Here is an 18,400-nt window from a genome sequence, read left to right on the forward strand (position 1 = left end):
CGCCGGCCCGCTCCCCGCCGGCAGCCGCCGCGCCCGCGCCACCTCAGCGCCGCACCCGCCCGCCGCCAGCGCCGCCCTCCCGCCCCGCGGCGGGGCGGGGAACGACAAGCGCAGCCACCAATCCGAAGCTGCGGCCGGCCCCTGACTGACAAGGCACAGCACCCAATGGGAGCCGTCACTTGAGCAGGCGGGGCGACAGGGAAGGGGGCTGTACTATCACCGCCCGTTGGGAGCGGCCGGGGGCGGGGCTTAGGGACGAGGGCGGGGCTCAGGGACGGTTAGGGGCGTGGCCTCGTCGGGGGTATTTAAACCTGGCGCGGCGGGGCTCGCCCGCTCAGTCGGCGCAGCGCCGCTGGAGGAGCTGCCGGCGGCCCCAGTCAGCCGCCTCACAGGCTCCCCTTTCCTCGCGTGTGTGCGCCGGAGCCCGGGGGCCCGTCCCGCCCGGGCCAGCGGCTCCCGGGGCGCGTCGCTTCCTCCGTCCCTCCCCCCGAGCCCCGTTCGCCTCCGCAGAGGGATTTCTCCGCGTCCCTCGTCCGGGGTGGGGGGCGTCCCCCCGGCCCGCGCCCCTTCCCGCCCCGCTCCCGGCCGGGGGCTCGCGGCGCTTCCCTCTGGATGCGTCCCCGCAGCCCCGGGCGGGAGGCGGCCAGAGGGAAGCGCTGCCTGCGAGGATTTACCGCCGCCTGGGGCTCGGACCCGCGCCGCCGCCGCCGCCCCCTTCGCCGCGGGGGCACCCGGCGCCCCGGCTCCGCTGCCGCTCCAGGCCGCCGCCGCCATGGACGAGAAGTACCTGCCCGAGCTGATGGCGGAGAAGGACTCTCTGGACCCGTCCTTCACCCACGCCCTGCGGCTCGTCAACCAAGGTGAGGGCCGGCGGGGGCGGAGCGGGGCCGCTTCGTCCCGCCGCGGGGACGAGCCGGAGTTAGCGGCGGCCGCCGAGGATGCTCGGTGAGGGGTTTACTCCTCGTTTTGCACCGTTTCGTGGGTTTTTTTGTGTGTGCGTGCGTGTTCAGGCTGCTGGTGCCTACCGGCTCCTGGCCCCTTCCCCGCGCTCGGCTGCGGGGAGGAGCCGGCGGGGTCCGCCCGGCACCGGCGGCCGCTGCCCGGGAGGGCTCTGCCCGCCGCCGGCGCTCCCCGGCTGCTCCGGCAGCAGCAGCGCATCTTCCCCAAACGAGAGCGGGCGCTGGGCCGCCTCCCCGACCCCTCCTCTTTCAGAGGTGTTGCTCTGCAATAGCGAGGCGGGATCGCTCGCTCCTCCAGTTATGAAGTGTTCCAAGTTGAATTTTGCGTAGAACAGCTTGGGTCTTGTGTGCTCTGCTTGGGCTTCAAGTCGATTAAAACCCCCAAAGCTTTTCCTGCTTTACCCCGCTAATGTCTTTCTGAACAATAAACAGCTTATTGCGTATGTACGTGTGAGCCTTTTGAAAAAGGAGCCCGCAACCTACGTCCTCTCCTGGGAACTTTTGGCTCTGTAACTAAAATATTAACAAACTGGCAATACATTCTGGTGAATCTTTTAAAAACCCCAAAGCATATTTTCTTTTGCAATTAGGTAACTCCAGATAATAAGTGATTCCTACCCCTTCCGCATCTGACATGTCAGATAAGCTTTATAGCTCTTTGTTTCAGTGATACTGAATGGAAAAGTAACTCTACGTGGTTTACAGCATGATTTAATGTAAATTTGGAAACATTATATAACTGGCAGGTGACTTTCAAGTACAGTTCCGGAGAGACAAACACTTGAGAGAGTGCTTGGGATGGTCAATAAGTTACACACTGATCTTCTAATATAACTTAATGACAGCCAAAATGATTTTGGCTTCAACTGAAGTGATTACAAAGCTGTGCTAGTGTACTTTACTTCCTGTGACAGGAATGGGTCTAAATCAATGTGGCTTCTTTTAATGCGTTGTTGTAGTTTTTGATGTGTAATGGACTGCAAATGCCCATCTTTAAATCAGGAGGAGAATCAACTATTGTCTGAAATATTCTGGAGTTAGTTGCAGCTGTGGAATGCCTATGCCATGTGATTTGTAGCTGTGTGTCCTTGGATGGTTGGTATTTCGCATATTTTTCCTAACTTTGTAAAGATACTGCTGCTGATAGGGGGAGAAGAATTATGTTAATAAGTATGTGTTTGTATTGTTTGCTGTAAATAAAAAAATTGTTAAATTCTCAGATATCAAGCTAAATTTTAAGGCTGCAAATTAGTGGAGTTCCCTTTCAGCTAGTGAAGGAAGAATCTTTTTTGCATTGTGTAAATTATTTGAGGAAGTTCCAGAAGTCTGTGATTACTATTTTACAAATAGTGGTAGATATAACTGTATGGCTGTTAATAACAATTGTGACTTTTTAGGACTATGATTTTTTTGAGGTTCTCGGTGAAATGAGAAGTTAGAGGACAAACTTCTGCCTGCTTTTATCATGTAATACTTGGTATCTGCATGCATACTTTTGGCTTCAAAAATAAATGATATTGTCAGTGAAAAAAATGTAGATGGTTGTGGATCCAACATCTTTATTCTAGTATGTATGTAGGTTTTTTGCTTACTCTGAAAGTGAAGTCTTGCATTAAATCTGAGGTATATCACATGCGAGAGATGGGTAAAAAAGATTAAGGAGTGTGACTATCAACTGTTTAACTGTAGTTTAAAATGCAAATTTGTATAATATCTATGCAAAATAGATATTTTAGGCAGTTGCAGAGTCACCAAAGGACCAAATAAGGTGAAGTTGATGTATAATGCAAGTGGGAAATGTAAGAAGAGATGTTCTACAAACCCATCCTGTCATGACACTAACTTTATCAGTGACTGTTTTTTCTCAATTGTAACAATTCTGTGCAGTTAAATGAAGGCAAATAGTAGTGGAAATGTATATGTAATAGTTGTAACATGTTTCTCAGTTTGGCTTCTTCCAGGTATGTGTGAGTGTCTTAGCAAAGGTTTTAAGTGCTTAAAATAACCAGCTTAATTACGTAATAGCATTTTGAGGTCTCAATGGTATTACTTTTCCTATCTGTATTTTTTTACCTGAAATACTGTAGATCAGCCAACTTTCTTCAGAAACTCAAGATTGATTTCTAAGAATTGTATGGTTTAATTAGTAAATCCTTCCGAGATGCTGAAGGAATTGAAGTGTGTGTACTGTGTAGACAAAAGAGCCAAATCGCTAACAAATTTCTAACCATGTTGAAAATTGGTTTCTAGGGAAAAGTCCTGTGTCTAGACTTCCAAAATCTGTTAATTATAGCTCTCAAATGGAAGTGGACACATTAGCATATATGCTTGTAATTACAAATTAGAATTTGGGTACACACAAATTGCATAATTTTAAATGATACAGGAAAGAAGTGGAGCTTGACATCCTTTCAGAGTTCTAGGGTAGCCTTTCAGTTGAAAAAGAACAATGTGGGGATAACTAGGATGCTGCAAGAATACTTTCCTAGGCAGTATTATTAATCTGTGTTTCAGAATTGAGATGACAGCATCTCTTCTTGCCCTAACAAAACCTTGTTTTAAGCATTTTGAAAGCATTAAAATCAAAGATCAGTATCCTTCATTGTTCCTGCATAGTGCATGAAAGGGCTGATTATTTCTTATCAAATACTTGAGCAGAGTTTTCAAAGACTTGTCTCTTTGGGACACAAATATAAGACCTATTGTTAAATTTTGCTTTAAACAGCCATCAAGACATTTGGCTGCTGCTTAAATTTTAGAACAGTAGGAATCTTTTGCAGGAGACCAAACTGTATCCTTTGCTGTAATTAAGATAACTTACAAGTAATACTTGAACATTAAGCCTTCCTAAAAAGGGGATATTTTTACCTGTAAACCTTTAAAACATGTTATGGATTGGAAGTAGACTTATTTTGCGTGTGTAATAAAGTGACCATGCTAATAGGATTAATTTGCAGCTGGTACCAGACAATGGGAACTGGAACATTATGTCCAATTATTATCTTATTATAAGTTCTTTAATTGAAGAACCTTGGGAAAGAAGTGAGAGTTTAGTACGTGTGTATATGTATTTTTCCTATTTACAGCTCTCAGGTGCTCAACTTTATGCAAAATCTGAAAAACATTTTTGAGTATGAAATTGATGCTTGTTCTGAAATCAGTCTGGTTCATTGTGTTTACTGCAAGGCACTGAGTAGCTTTACTTTTTAACCTTTTTTTGAGACCTTTATTTTGATGGCTGACTTTGGGGTTGTATATAAATGTTAGTAAATGTGCAAGTATAGTGTTGCCATAAGTTAGTTCACAAGTGATGCTGTAGAACTGTTGAAAGATCTGTAAGAGAAGAGTTACTTTATCTTCATTGTCTTTCACATCTGTGCATAGTATTATGACAAGTATTTTGTGTATGTTGGGTAAAGTAAGTGAAAATGCAGATGGAAGAAGCTAACTGTAAATAAAACATGACACCAGACGTTTTTTATCGGGGAGACATTAAAACGGGTGCCTGGCACTTGTTTGATTTGCATGATGTTAAATGTGTAGGTGGAGAGGGACTCTGCAATCAAGCTTAGGGCAGCTGAAATCCTTGAGTTCTGGTGCCATTGGTGAAAGACAATTTTTACTTCTCTAGACAGTACCTGTGTAATTCTTCCTTAAAGCTCATTTTAGCTACTTTGAGATTTGAGGTAGTGTCTTAAATTGGTGAGGCTTCCTTTAAATTGTCAAAAAGATGATGTACAGGAATAACAAGCCTTCCTATCAGTAGATGGCTGTATGTGCTAGCTGTATACTGAATGACTTTACTGAGCTGTGTGACTAGTAGTGATCAGTAGAGGCTTGCTGGTGTGTCAAATTTAGATTAAGAGTTCAATAATCAAATAGACCAGTACCTCCCTAAATACCAGGGAGAGTGGAGTGTGAGGAAAAGTGTACTGACTTTTTGCACTGTGGAAGATACTAACTCTCTGATTTTTTTTTAGCCAGTAAGGAATAGCTTTGTAAAAAATGTTTGAAGCAGGAACTTACAAATTAAGATTCCATGGATATTATTGATTTTGAATAAATCTCTTGGTATGCAAGGGCTCCTGGGTGTTAGCAAGGATTTTCTTTAATTTTTCACAAATAGAATTGTGAAAAATTAGAAGTCTAAAAGATGTACTTGATTATATGTAATGAAGTGACATACATAAGTTGTGATATAAATAATCAGTTTGCTACTGAATCATCCACTTTCCTCTGAGGACAGGCATTTTATGGCATGGAACAGACATGCACGGTGCTGTTTGTTCCTGATCCCTAATATGTTATGTATGCTCTGTTGCTGTATAACCTCAAACTCTCCTTTGTTTCTCATGGTAGTCTCAATCATAAAAGCAACATTTGTTTCAAGTGTCCTGCTCTTGGAGGCTGGCAAAACACTTCACGAAGGTCATAGGTGTTTTGTAAAGCAAATATAGCTGAAGAAAGCTGATTGGGTTTTAAGATTACTTGGAACATCTTATTAATTTGAATAAAATAGTTTTGTAATTTGCCCTTCGGATGGATTTTTTCAGACAGCAAGTCACTAAGTTGTCTGTCTTAGAGGTTAACTAGAAAGAAGAAACTCTTCTGTTGTCTTCTAGTAATGAGACTTCAAAACAACAGTCTGAAAACATGCAGGGGGAATTGTTTTTTTGGCAGGCTCAGTACGATGAGAAATCTAGTGATAATAATAGGAATGGATATGGTGTGATGGTAGCACCATAAAAACAGGCACGGCTGACTTTGGTTCTAGTTCTATTTTCTTAAAACAGCATGAAAAGTAATAAGATCTGGAGTGAAGAAGGGGTATTTCAGAGATCGGCCCTCATGTCTCAGCCTTCCTTGTTCAGTAACACCTCAAAGTCTACCTTTTTCTAACGGTTGGCTCTTTGCTTTTACTGCAGTGAAAACAGTATTGGGGAAAGTCATAGGACTTATTAACAATTAGATTCCAGCCTTGGTCTCTTAAAAGGCTGGGGAAGTGATTTATCAGGTATTCCAGTCGTGTTACCAGGGCTGCTGTGAAATGCAGCTGAAGATAATCATACACACTTCACCCTAGGCTCATCTGCTCTGAAGCATGACTCTAGCCTGCAGCCACTCACTGATGATCACATTTAGTCTAAAGCTGACTCCTAATTCACTTGCACACTTACTTTGGCAGTCAATGAGAGAGCTTGAATTTAAAGGTTTTAAATTTAAACTGACATGGTTTGTCACTTGCAATCCTTTTCGACACCAGCCATGCAAATTAAAACTAACCTTCTGAGTACTTATTTACTGGAGAAATCGGAAAGAAGGTCACAGCACTGAATGACTGCTCTTCTGGCCCGTGGCTTGTTTGACTTAACTTGCGTGCACTTAAATTCTATGTATGCGACCTTTCTGCCCTCTGAGTTTTTCTCCCCCCTCTGACTTCAAGTGTAATTAAGAAACAAAATAATTTAGGATGCGCTTTGATTTGTAAGAATTGGGTATCAAAGTTCAGAGTTGAGTAGCCTCTGTAAAGTATTCAGTGTGGCACCGCATGACTTAATTAGTATTTAGCAGTTTCAGTAAAAAGCATGTTTAAATGGATTAACTGGTAACTGACACACCTAATATTTTATGGTGAATTAACTGACTGTTCTTAGCTGAGCTCTGCAGGAATCTTGCAAGCTTAATGTTTGCATTATTAATACTGGTTTTCACATAGAAAATGATAAAGGACAGGATGTTTATACTGGGCAAGTGGAGTATCTTGATGAAGTGGGTTTATCTACCCCTGAGACCTGGCAAGGCGAGTCTCACCGGCACAGCGGGAGCTGCATGGTGGGGGTGGAGTTGCTTTAGAGCCATATATTGCTAGTGAAGTGTGACTTCCAAGTCCAACACTACCTGGAAAATTAATGTCTTTATGGCCTTAAGCTAAGGCCATGAGGGCATATGGACTAGGGAATTTCATTTTCTTGTGACATTCTAGGTACAGAAATCTGTCTTAATCTTTGAGAAGATCATGGAAAACAATGCTTTGCAAGCTTGAGAGGGTCTGTAGGCATCTTGCTAGTCTGATTGGTTTGTGGAAGTGATCATTAACCTGTGGTTTGACTGCCTTACTACCTTCAGAGGTAAATAAAGGTGCTAAGAGGCCCTTTAAACTGGTGATGCAATGTCTGGCCAAAAAAGTGCAAATGAAAAAATAAAGCATAGTGCTTTAGCAATGGATGGTTAACACTTAAGTATGAGAACTGGCAGGTTTTGCATCTCTTGACCTCTTTGGTTCAAAATGAGATGCATTTCTGTACACTTGATCTTGATTAAATTATTAGGCTCTTTACTGAATCGTCAATGACTTGGGATATACAGTAGATGTAGCCTGGCTATTTATGATAAGGAGCAAATTAAAGAGTAAGAACTGGAGAGTTGGAATGAGGAAACATTTTTGTTAAGGTGAGAAAACTGTATATTAGAGTGTCTCAACAGCTGAGCAGTACATGTGTTATTCTTTGTGTGATTATCCTGTCTTGAAATATTCCTTTGCTTGAACTCAACTTTGTCATATTTATCACTTATTGTTCTTTTGTGTGGTCTTTTTTTCATCCTTTTACCTTATTGTCAAGGTAAAATTAATAAACTGGAAAGTTGAATGGATTTCCTTCCTTCCTATTCTCCATTTCCAGTTGCTGTTTCGCTGGCTGCCTTCCACTTCTTATTTTGATGTGTTTATCAGGCTTTTGGCTTCAGCTAGCAGCTCAACAGGAACAAAGTTGCAAGGCAGCAAACAAATGTCAGTTTAATTCTTGTAGTTGGTAAATCTTTCACTTTTTTGGCCTATATAGGTATTCTTTTACAGGTCTTTATTTTCTAGGAAGAATTTCTTGACAAAATAATTGGAAACCTAAAAGATTAGAAATCATTTCAGTAAACCTATTGTTCTTGCACTTAATAAGAAAAAATTGTTATAACTGCTGCTGTGCTGATCTTGGAATAAAGTAGTGACAGTGAAAATCTGAAGTTGCGAATCCTTTGAGGATTTACTGATTTCTTGCAATTTCATTAATCCATTTGGGTTGTACAAAGGGAATAGTCAGTAGGGGAAGATATCTTTTCATGGACGAGACAAAGAATCTAGGAAGAAGTCAAAATTGCTGCTGTTGCTCTGACACTCAATACTGCTGCATTTACTGAGTGCTCAGAGTAAATGCATCTGTAGTATCTTACTGCCTCTGATTACCCACTTACAGTACTCTGGAAAGCAGATGTGTTTGAAAGCAAAAAGTTTTAGATATTTTCAGCTATTTTTTCCTGCTGCTTTGGGATAATAATGGTGTTTAAAAGATGTAGAAATGGAAGGACTGCTTTTAGTGCAGTCGTTCTTCCTTTCATGGGTCTCCTTTTCTGTTAACTGATAATGGACAAAGTTTTCGTTGCTGGTTCCTTTTGATCTGTGTCCTAATTAGAGGTGGTCAACTAGAGGTGGTGGGGAAGCACTGATTCTGATGCATCTCTGGTCAGCAGCTCAGTTTATGCTCCTCAAGCTCCTTAACCCTTGTACTGAGGATCTGATCTTTTTCATGTTGTCTCTCCTGCTACCAAGCAGAAGTGATGTGCTCCTCTGTATGCAGATTTAAGTGATACAGCTCTATGGGGTAAACTAGTGAAGTAAAAAATCACCCTTTTCTCTTCTGCCCACCTCCAAAGTAATGTTAAGTGATAGATTTCACTTCCACAAAAGTGAAATGCACTAAGGTCCATCATGTCTGGCTCTTTCATGGCTTTGTTATGCTTAACTATACCCTATACACCTCCCTGAGTTTGAAGGAAAACGGATTTTTCTATTCTAGACTTGCCTTCACACAGCTTGAGTACGATGTTCTTGGTCCATTTGTACAGCCATGGAAGTTCAGAAACCTAGAGTGGTTTGCCACTTTACAAGTTATCTGGCTGTTTCATGACCACTTCCAGCTTGCCTTTTTTTAGCACCAAGAAGCCCTAATTTCAAGGAAGAAGGGTGTGTCACAGCTGAGTTTTTGCCTTCCTTACAGGGGTTCCCCAAAACTTTTATAGCAGGTGGAAGAGTTTCTCAAAGTGAAACAGCTTTTTACTAATGCTTTGACTGAGTTACTCCATGTAAATCCTGTCTGTGTGTGGAGGAGCTGATCTGCTTCACTTTCTGCTTCACAGCAGGTAGGTTGCAGTGATACCTTTAACTCTTGTTTTTCCAGAGATCCTGGTATCTTAGGCTGAGTAGACAGAGTCTGTAAGGTGAAATGTGCTCCTTAGTCGTAGATCTTAAGACTGGAAAGGACTGCTGTGGTCCGCTTTGTGTTGTGTAACACAAATTGGTCTTAAAGATTCTTTTCACTTACACCCTTGACCTTTTTTTCATGACACCATGCATCCATGGTCTGGAAAAATGATTAGGATTTTATTGGCCTGCTGCATGCAAGCATACAACAGGAGATTTATCATGCCTTTAAAGCTTACTCTATCTGTTCTTCAGACATTTTTTTTTCCTGCAGACACTTGAAGTCTTCACAGAAGCCTGTTAATATAATGTGAAACAAATGTCGGGGATGACATAAGTGTAGCCATGAAAATGCTTGCGAGGGAATTCATGACCTTTTAAGATTTCTTCCAGCCTTATTTTTTTTCTGTGAATTTGGGGATCTTGGGCAATTATGAAGTATTGGTATGAGCACACTTTGGGAAGAGAAGTGTTCTGCAGTGGGTTTTCCTGTGCCATGACTGTAGAGCATCTTGAATATAGTGATGCTGAAATTGTGAAGGTACAACTTATCCAGGAAGGTGTTCAGATGCTCTCTGTGTTGGGAAACTCCACTATATTAGCAGTAGTCACTAAGTATTAGAGAAATCATCCTGCTGTTCTTAATCGTGCCTGAAGCTTTTCCTGAAGGGCTTTGCAGGCTGTTTTCTGGAATTATTTGGGACCCACGGCAGCCCGCGTTATCGGGGGCCGGCTGTGTGCCGGCGCTGCAGCGTGGGCTCCGGGTCAGCAGCGGGGAGCCGGTGCCCGGCCCCGGGCGCTGTGCAGGTGTGCTGGGCGCCCTCGGTCTTGGCTTGGCATGGTAACTCCTGCAGCCAGATGCCTGATGTCTGCTTCCTAAAACACCGCTCCCTCCCGACAGCCAGCATTCGGTTAACTGAAGCTTCAGTGCTTAGAGAATCATTTTGTCAATATTGCTTTCAACAAGTTGATGCTCAAGGTATAAAGGCTTTAATTGGTAACTGGCCTGTTTGAAATTAGCACTGGTTGCATCTTTCTGCTTGGCCATTTCATAGGTATTTGTCTTTATTGCTCATGCCTCCATCACAAGCTTAGGCTCAAATATAGACTGAATGTTGCGGCTGTAATAGAACTCCCTTATCTTTGGACACAGGGTTTCCAAATACAATTGAGATATGGATGGGACCCGAAATAGCTTTGGCCTGTGCTGTTCTCTTGATGTATGCTTTAACTGGTAAGACTGTCAGTCAGTCCAATTTGACAAGTGTTGAATGAAGTTTTAAAAAATACTTTGCCAGACTTTTAAACTCTAAGCTCTTAGAATATCACATTATTGTCAGCTGATTAAATGGACAGTGCAGGGAAACTACCACAATGTTATTTATAAATCATTTGTTCATAGCTGCACTTACAGAACTTGCGAATCTCCTGGAAATAATAGTCCTTGTTTGGAACACTAAGTGATAGTTCATAGTTCAGTATAAGGTTAATTAAAAATGCTGATGTGTGTTTCATTACCACATAAGTGGCAAGTAGCTGGCTGTGAGATCAGCTCTATGAAGAACTGTAGGCAAATTATCCTTTTTAAATTAATGCCCTCGATAGAAGAAAATGGATGTGATTTGCTTTGTTAACCAGTAGATTGTAGTTCCTTTAGACTTCAGTGGTACATGGAGCATTTTTTTAACATACTGTAGTTTCTGCTTCTGAGCAGCTTGTAGATCCTCAAGGCACTGATCCCTTATTTTTGTCAATGTGCTCAAAGGAATGACTGAAGCTTTCAATGGCTGGTTGTCTAGGCTAGAAGGCTACCTGTTATGATGGCTTGCATGAAGATGATGCTGAGGAGTTAGCTGCTGTAGGCACTAACTAAAGTACTCAGCTTGCTGGATAGCTTCCTGCTTGGTCTTTCTGCTGGGGAAAACAGTGAAATAGATAGAAAAAACTGAATCGGAAGTACTTTTCTTTCCCACTTGAAGTAGGATATAAAACTATAGGTTTCATTCTGTACACTCCTTTCAGAATCCTTTGCTTAACTTGATATTGTTGTATTGGAGCAATACCTGGCTAGAGCTCAAACCTGTAGTTTGTAGTGAGTACATTTTTAGGGTAACTATTATTCATAAGTCTGCAAATGGTGCTAATTATGTATGTATGTATGTCTTGTCAGCGTTTGTACGAGGTATTTTTGGGCACCTCATTTGGAAGGTTTTGGTGCTGATATCAAAGCAGAAATTTGAAGCTTTTCTGCAGAGTCATCTGATAAGAGCTGAGTGCAGAGAATACAGAAAACAACCATAGTCCCTTTATTCAGATTTGGCACCTTAAAACATGGCTATGCATACTTGTCAGTAATGGATGTCAAGCTGTGTTGTAATAAAACAAATGTTAGAGCATTATTTTTCCTTCATTTTATTGATGACTAATTAGCTATTTGAGCTGTGTCAATTATAGTCAATCAGCTTTTCGTAATAACCCCTCTTCACCTTACGGTGTTTCATCCTCAAGACAGCTATCCTGACATGGGAGAAATTTTTACATGTAACTAATTGAAATACTAACAGAATGAATGCAATATCAAGCTAGGCCATGAAATGAAGAAATCGGAGCAGATGGCCCCTTCAGAAAAATAGATTAAAGAGAATAGATGCTCCTGGACAGCTACATAGTTAATCCCTTGCTTCTTGTCAAGAGGTACTGCCAATAGATAATAACTATGCAAGGGTAAAATAAAAGCTGTATGAATATAATGGAAAAAAATGCTTTTCCTCATTCCCAGCTCTTTCTGATAATTTAGTGTTATGTTCATATTTTTAAGATACAGCTATAGTAAATTGGAATAGTAACCTGTTAAATTAGTTGTGTGTTGCTTCAGAAAGGGATACTAAAAAAAGAGCAATCCTGGGGATGTATTTCTATTTCTATTCAGGGAAGATTCATTATAGCATTTACTAGTATTTCCTTACTCTGTGAAACACCAATTGAGTCTTTAAACTGTCATGTCAAATTTGGTAGAGGTATTTGTGCTTGTATTTCTTCTGATGGCTTGGGGAAGAGTTTAACTTCTCCCTTGTTAAATGCTCTTTCCAGATTTATTAGTAGTGGATAGTCAGATCTTTTTCAGTTCAGTTAAGCACCTTTATTTCTTGGGGTCTTAAGTAACACATTCCAGCATTTTAGGTGGTTATTCTGTTTGTAACTAGGTAAGCCATTCCTGCACTTGCTCTGAAATCAATGAATCAAGAAGAGAAAGTGAAATTTGAAACTTAATATACACATGAACCATTCTTTAGGAAGACTTACTCATGGGACCATAAGTACCCATGATGACTGTTTTGGTCTTCTGTTCTTCCCAAATGCACTCTTATGCTTTGCTCCTCTCTAGTAGCAAGAAATGATAGAACAATTACCATATTAAGTGGTTATTGGTGTCTCAGCTGTCCTTCATCCTTTGGGCACCCAGACCCTGAATTTCTTAGGCAGCTGCCTTTTTTTAGATTCATCCCCTTTGTTCTCTGTCACTTCTAGAAGGTAACTTGATGTTATACTTTTGGAAACCGGAGCATCAAAATGTCCTTTCCTATATAGAAGCAATTTAAACACCACTGAACTAGGAATAATGTCACCTCAGGTTCTTGGCTTTTGCGCTTTTCTTATTGTTTCTTGGCAGACGGAAGTGATGGAGCAGAAGCTTGAGTATATGGGATTATGAGGGCAGGTGTCTAGTTAGTAGCAGCTTCTGCATTTTCCTCATGCTACTCATATCTCATTGTGACCGGTTCAGCTTTGGTTATGGTGTCTCAGCTTCAATGTAGGTGTACTTCCCTGGCTGTGAATTGTTCCGCTGCCCTTAATGATGTGAGCTGCCTTGTGTGTGTGACACTTCCCATTAGTTGATTATTCCATGTAAAATCTATAGAAATACACTGAAATTTGCTATTTAAACTATTAAATATAGTAATTACTACAACAAGAAAATTCATAATGCATACAATCCTCACTGGGAAAAAGTTGTAGTGTTCAGTGAAAGCTGGGATTTTGAAATTATCTTGATTACAACTAAAACAGTAATGCTTCTGAAATTCATCACATAACTACACAACATGATGTGGCTTCTGAAACTGCAGTAAAACTGAAGCATCATATTTTCCACTTCCACATAAGCACTTGATTTTAAACTGTCTTCAAAACAAGTTTGTAAGACAACTGAATTTGCAATACCCTGACTGCTGAGTAGTTGCACAGAACATCATGCAGGTATTCTTACAGCTATAACATAACTGTGTCTATTGGAAAGAAACTTGACCTTGGGTTTTTAAAAATACTTTTTACTGAAGATGCTTTTTTACAAACAAATTTACTGACCTGAAAGATGACTTATTCAGAAGGAACTGTTTAGTTTTACTTAAGCTAAACATGAAGACACTTTCTTTAGATAAAAAATTATTCAGAGCTGTTTCCTATGGCAAATAGAATCATACCATAAATGCTACTGAAACTAGTATATTTTAACTTCCTTTACAACGTATGTTTCAGCAAAAGCTTATTGGCATAACTTTGTAGTTATTTCAGATTTATGCAGGTATAAATTATGAAGGTCTGTTTACTCAATTTTCCAGATTTAAAAAAAATTAATGTTCTATTAGGTGAATGATAGAAATACTACTTTAAGAAAAAAACCTGACAGATGCCATAAAATTTGGAAGATTTTCATCAGTGTAGGTACTACATGGATAAGCACATGGTCCTACAGAGAATAGACTTATTGCAGACTTAAATCTCACTACTTTCCTGGAAAAAACTGGTCTGTTGGCAGAGATGTTAGTTCCTTCCCTTGTGAGTTGCAGCTGGAATGAGTCCATGGGCTGGACTTTCAAGACTTATCACACTTCTAGGGAAGTCTGATCTTGGTCTAAAATTCCATGAACTGATTCAACTGATTTTATGAGAATAAGTTTAATAGAATAATATTTGGAAACAATTGAATACGGTAGAAATCTGCTTAATTCTGTGTAATATGGATTTTAATACACAAAAAAGATATTTGGATTTGCCCTCTAATGAGCATGTAGAAGGGATAGTAATTAATGTTATCCTTCTGCTAGTTAATTTTTAACTTGGATGCTAAGAGTTTTCAACATTCAACTTCTGTTGAAGTTCATACAAAAAATTTCCATGTGAATTTTTTTAAGCTGCACCTTCCCATGGGGCAGTAGATGTACAAGCTGCCTTTGTATGTTTTTCCTGCCAAGCTGTTACTGCAGCCAAGGACTGTAATGGATGACAACTAATAAAAGTACTGCCTACAATAATTGTATCAAAAGTAGTGTTTTGGCTCTTTTGTCTGCTGGCAGTGGCAGTAACGGCCTTCTGAAGGATTAGAGGTGTGTTAAAGTAATCCAGAGTGGTGTGTGGGGAATTAGTCCCCTTTCTTCTACATGCACCAACTAACCTCCGTAGATTTGTTTCATACATCTGTGGACCAGAATAGACAAATGTTCTAGGATCTTTGCGTTGTTACCTTTTTCATAAGTATTCTGAAAGCATTTTTCAAATTCTTGAGCTATATTTTTGTTTTATGGATTAAAATACAATCCATCCACAATGTGTTGTCCCTTCATATTCATGTGTGGTTTCATGTTCTTTCTGTACAAGTTCAACTTTCACACATGTTACTTACACATCAGTAGTTGTGCTGTATTAAACAAAGTCCGGGGAACTACAGGCCTGTCAGCCTGACCTCGGTGCCAGGAAAGATTATGGAGCGGTTCATATTGAGTGAACTCAACAGGCAAGTGCAGGTCAACCAGGGGATCAGGACCAGCCAGCATGGGTTCATGAAAGGCAGGTCCTGCTTGACCAACCTGATCTCCTTTTATGACCTGGTGACCTGCCTGGTGGATGATGGAATGGCTGTGGATGTCACTTACCTGGACTTTAGCAAAGCCTTTGACACCATCTCCCACAATATTCCCCTTGGGAAGCTGGCAGCTCATGGCTTGGATGGGCATAGTCTTTGCTGGGTAAAAAACTGGTTGGGTGGCTGAGTCCAGAGAGTGGTGGTGAATGGAGTTAAGTCCAGTTGGCGGACGGTCACGAGCGGTGTTCCCCAGGGCTCTGTTTTGGGGCCAGTCTTGTTCAATATCTTTATCGATGATCTGGATGAGGGGATTGAGTACACCCTCAGTAAGTTTGCAGACGACACCAAGTTGGGCGGGAGTGTTGATCTGCTGGAGGGTAGGATGGCCCTGCAGAGGGACCTGGACAGGCTGGACCGATGGGCCGAGGCCAACTGTATGAGGTTTAACAAGGCCAAGTGCCGGGTCCTGCACTTTGGTCACAACAACCCCATGCAATGCTACAGGCTTGGGGAAGAGTGCCTGGAATGTTGCCTGGCTGAAAAGGACCTGGGGGTGTTGGTTGGCAGCCAGCTGAACATGAGCCAGCAGTGTGCCCGGGTGGCCAAGAAGGCCAACAGCATCCTGGCTTGTGTCAGGAATAGTGTGGCCAGCAGGAGCAGGGAGGTGATTGTCCCTCTGTACTCGGCACTGGTGAGGCCGCACCTGGAATACTGTGTCCAGTTTTGGGCCCCTCAGTACAAGAAAGACATTGAGGTGCTGAAGCGGGTCCAGAGAAGGGCAACAAGGCTGGTGAAGGGTCTGGAGCACAGGCCTTATGAGGAGTGGCTGAGGGAACTGGGGTTGTTTAGCCTGGAGAAGAGGAGGCTGAGGGGAGACCTTATCGCTCTCTACAACTACCTGAAAGGAGGGTGTAGTGAGGTGGGTGTTGGTCTCTTCTCCCAAGTAGTTAGTGATAGGATGAGAGGAAATGGGCTCAAGCTATGCCAGGGGAGGTTTACGTTGGAAATTAGGAAAAACTTCTTCACGGAAAGGGTAGTCAAGCATTGGAAGAGGCTGCCCAGAGAGGTGGTGGAGTCCCCATCCCTGGAAGTGTTCAAAAAAACGGGTAGATGTGGCACTTTGGGGCATGGTTTAGTGTAGTCTACCCTTGACTGGTTTAGTGTGGACTTGGTAGTGTAGGTTAATGGTTGGACTGGATGATCTTAAAGGTCTTTTCCAACCTAAATGATTCTATAATTCTATAAGTCGCAGGCATGAAGTCTCAGGAACCTCAGAGCAATTTACATCAAAGGACCAGGAAACTTGTGTTAGAATCAACAAGCTGAGGAACTTATGAACAGTAGGCTGTCAACACAGTTATACATGAAGGTTACTCCAGCATATACCATTTTCAATAGCTGATCTTTTACAGGCACCAAAGTAGTGGTAGCATTCACTTGACCAGTGCACTGTCACAGAACTTATGGATGTTTTTTTGCAATTTCTGCAGTAAGAGATTACACTTGTTGGTAATGATTATGTTGGATACAGTGAGTGTGAGTTTTCTATGTCCTGATAGTGTATGGTGCTAACTCCGAGTTTCACCAAATTCAGTGTAGGAATTGATGTGGCACTTTGGGACATAGAATCATAGAACCATGGTGACATGGTTTAGTAGGCATGGTGGTGTTGGGTTGATGGTTGGACTGATGATCTTAGAGGTCCTTTCCAATCTTAATGATTCCTAGTTTTTACTTTCATTAAAAATAATCCAGCCACCAAGCCAGGAAACATGAAATTAATTATTACTCTACCCTTAATTGGTTTAGTGGTGGACTTGGTAGTGTTAGGTTAATGGTTGGACTGGATGATCTTAAAGGTCTTTTCCAACCTAAATGATTCTATGAATTTAGGTGCATTACAGGTATTTGATAGCCTCATCTCTGTTCCTTTCCCTAACGCTGTGAAATATGAACAATAGGTTTTTGTTGGACAGAAATGTATCTTAGCGTGTTGTTCTGGGCAGCAGTGGGAAGAGATGTGTAACTTTAGAAGAATGCATATACTTCTAGCCATGTGGAGCAGAGTAATGGTGGGGCTGTGGAGCAGGGAAACAATGGACTGCTGTACACAGGATCTGTCCAAATCTGCTTCTCTGGACTGTTTGAGCACATGTAACCCTATGATGCAACACACATTTTTAGCATGCTTTTAGGTAACAAATGGCTTTCTGGGCTACAGTATTTAATGTCAAATAAATCTTGGGGTGGGGACAGAATTCACTAGAACTAGTATTCTTTAAAAATACCAAAGATGGAATAAATCTTTCCTTTAAATCCTTTCAAAACTCTTCTGCAAAACAGTAGAAATCAAACAAGTAGCTTGCTAAAACTTGCACCAGTGCTGAGTAGAGAGGAGGGGTCACCACCTTCAAAGTGCTGGCAATACTGTTCTAGTGGAGCCCAGGATGATGGGGGCCTTTGCAAGCATACGTTCCTGGCTAGTGTTTAGCTTGTTAGGATTCCTAGGTCCTTTTCTGCAAAGTTACTTTCTAGCTGTTTGGTTGCCAGCCTGTTCTGGTGTAGGACTTTCCACTTCCCTTTGAACTAAATGAAAATTCCTGTCTGCCTGTTTCTCCAGCTTGTCAGGGTACTTCTGAGTGTCATCACAACCCTCTGGTGTTTGAACCACTTCTCCCAGTTTTGTTATCTGTAAACTTTGCTGAAGCTGCACTCTGTCCCATAATCCAGGTCACTAACAAAGATGTTAAACAGTATTGACCCTTGGAGCACACCACTAGTGTCTGGCCCCAGCTGGACTGGTTGTGATACCACTAATCACAACACTTGGAGCCAGGCAAGTAAGTCAGTTTTCAGTCTACCTTGCTGCCCATTTCTCTAGCCTGTACCTCATCAGTTTACATGAGGATGGTATGGGAGACAGTGTCAAAAGTGCTCCTACAGATGAGATGGACAACATCAGCTGCTTTTGTCTCATCTGTGGAGGTACTCATACTGATGAAGGCTCTTAGTGTGGTATGGTGTGACTTCCATGTCATAAATCCATGCAGACTACTCACAATCACCTTGTCCTTCATATGCTTGGAAATAATTTTCCAGGGCTGTTCACTGCATCACCTTCCAAGGGATCAAGGTGAGTCTTACCATCCTGTTGTTGCTCAATCCTCCTTCTTGCTCTTGAAGACAAGACTGATATTTGCTTTGCTTCAGTCATCAAGAATGTTCCCTGATGACCATGACCTTTCAAAAACTGAAACTGAGTGGCCTGTCAATGACATCAGCCAGCTCCCTCAGTGCTTGTGGATGTTTCCTGAAATATCTGCTTTAGTAATT

General features: G+C 41.8%; 1 protein-coding gene across 1 annotated transcript in view; it reads left to right on the plus strand.

Moving 5' to 3' along the window:
* Positions 1 to 772: 772 nt before the first annotated feature.
* KHDRBS3 (KH RNA binding domain containing, signal transduction associated 3) overlaps positions 773 to 18,400 on the plus strand; it is a 91,772-nt gene continuing 74,144 nt past the window's right edge. Inside the window, exon 1 of the mRNA XM_075705973.1 lies at positions 773 to 860. Coding sequence (XP_075562088.1) covers positions 773 to 860 — 88 coding nt within the window. The remainder of the gene's footprint in view (positions 861 to 18,400) is intronic.

Source organism: Pelecanus crispus, chromosome 2, assembly GCF_030463565.1.
Source record: "Pelecanus crispus isolate bPelCri1 chromosome 2, bPelCri1.pri, whole genome shotgun sequence".
Lineage (NCBI taxonomy): Eukaryota > Metazoa > Chordata > Aves > Pelecaniformes > Pelecanidae > Pelecanus > Pelecanus crispus.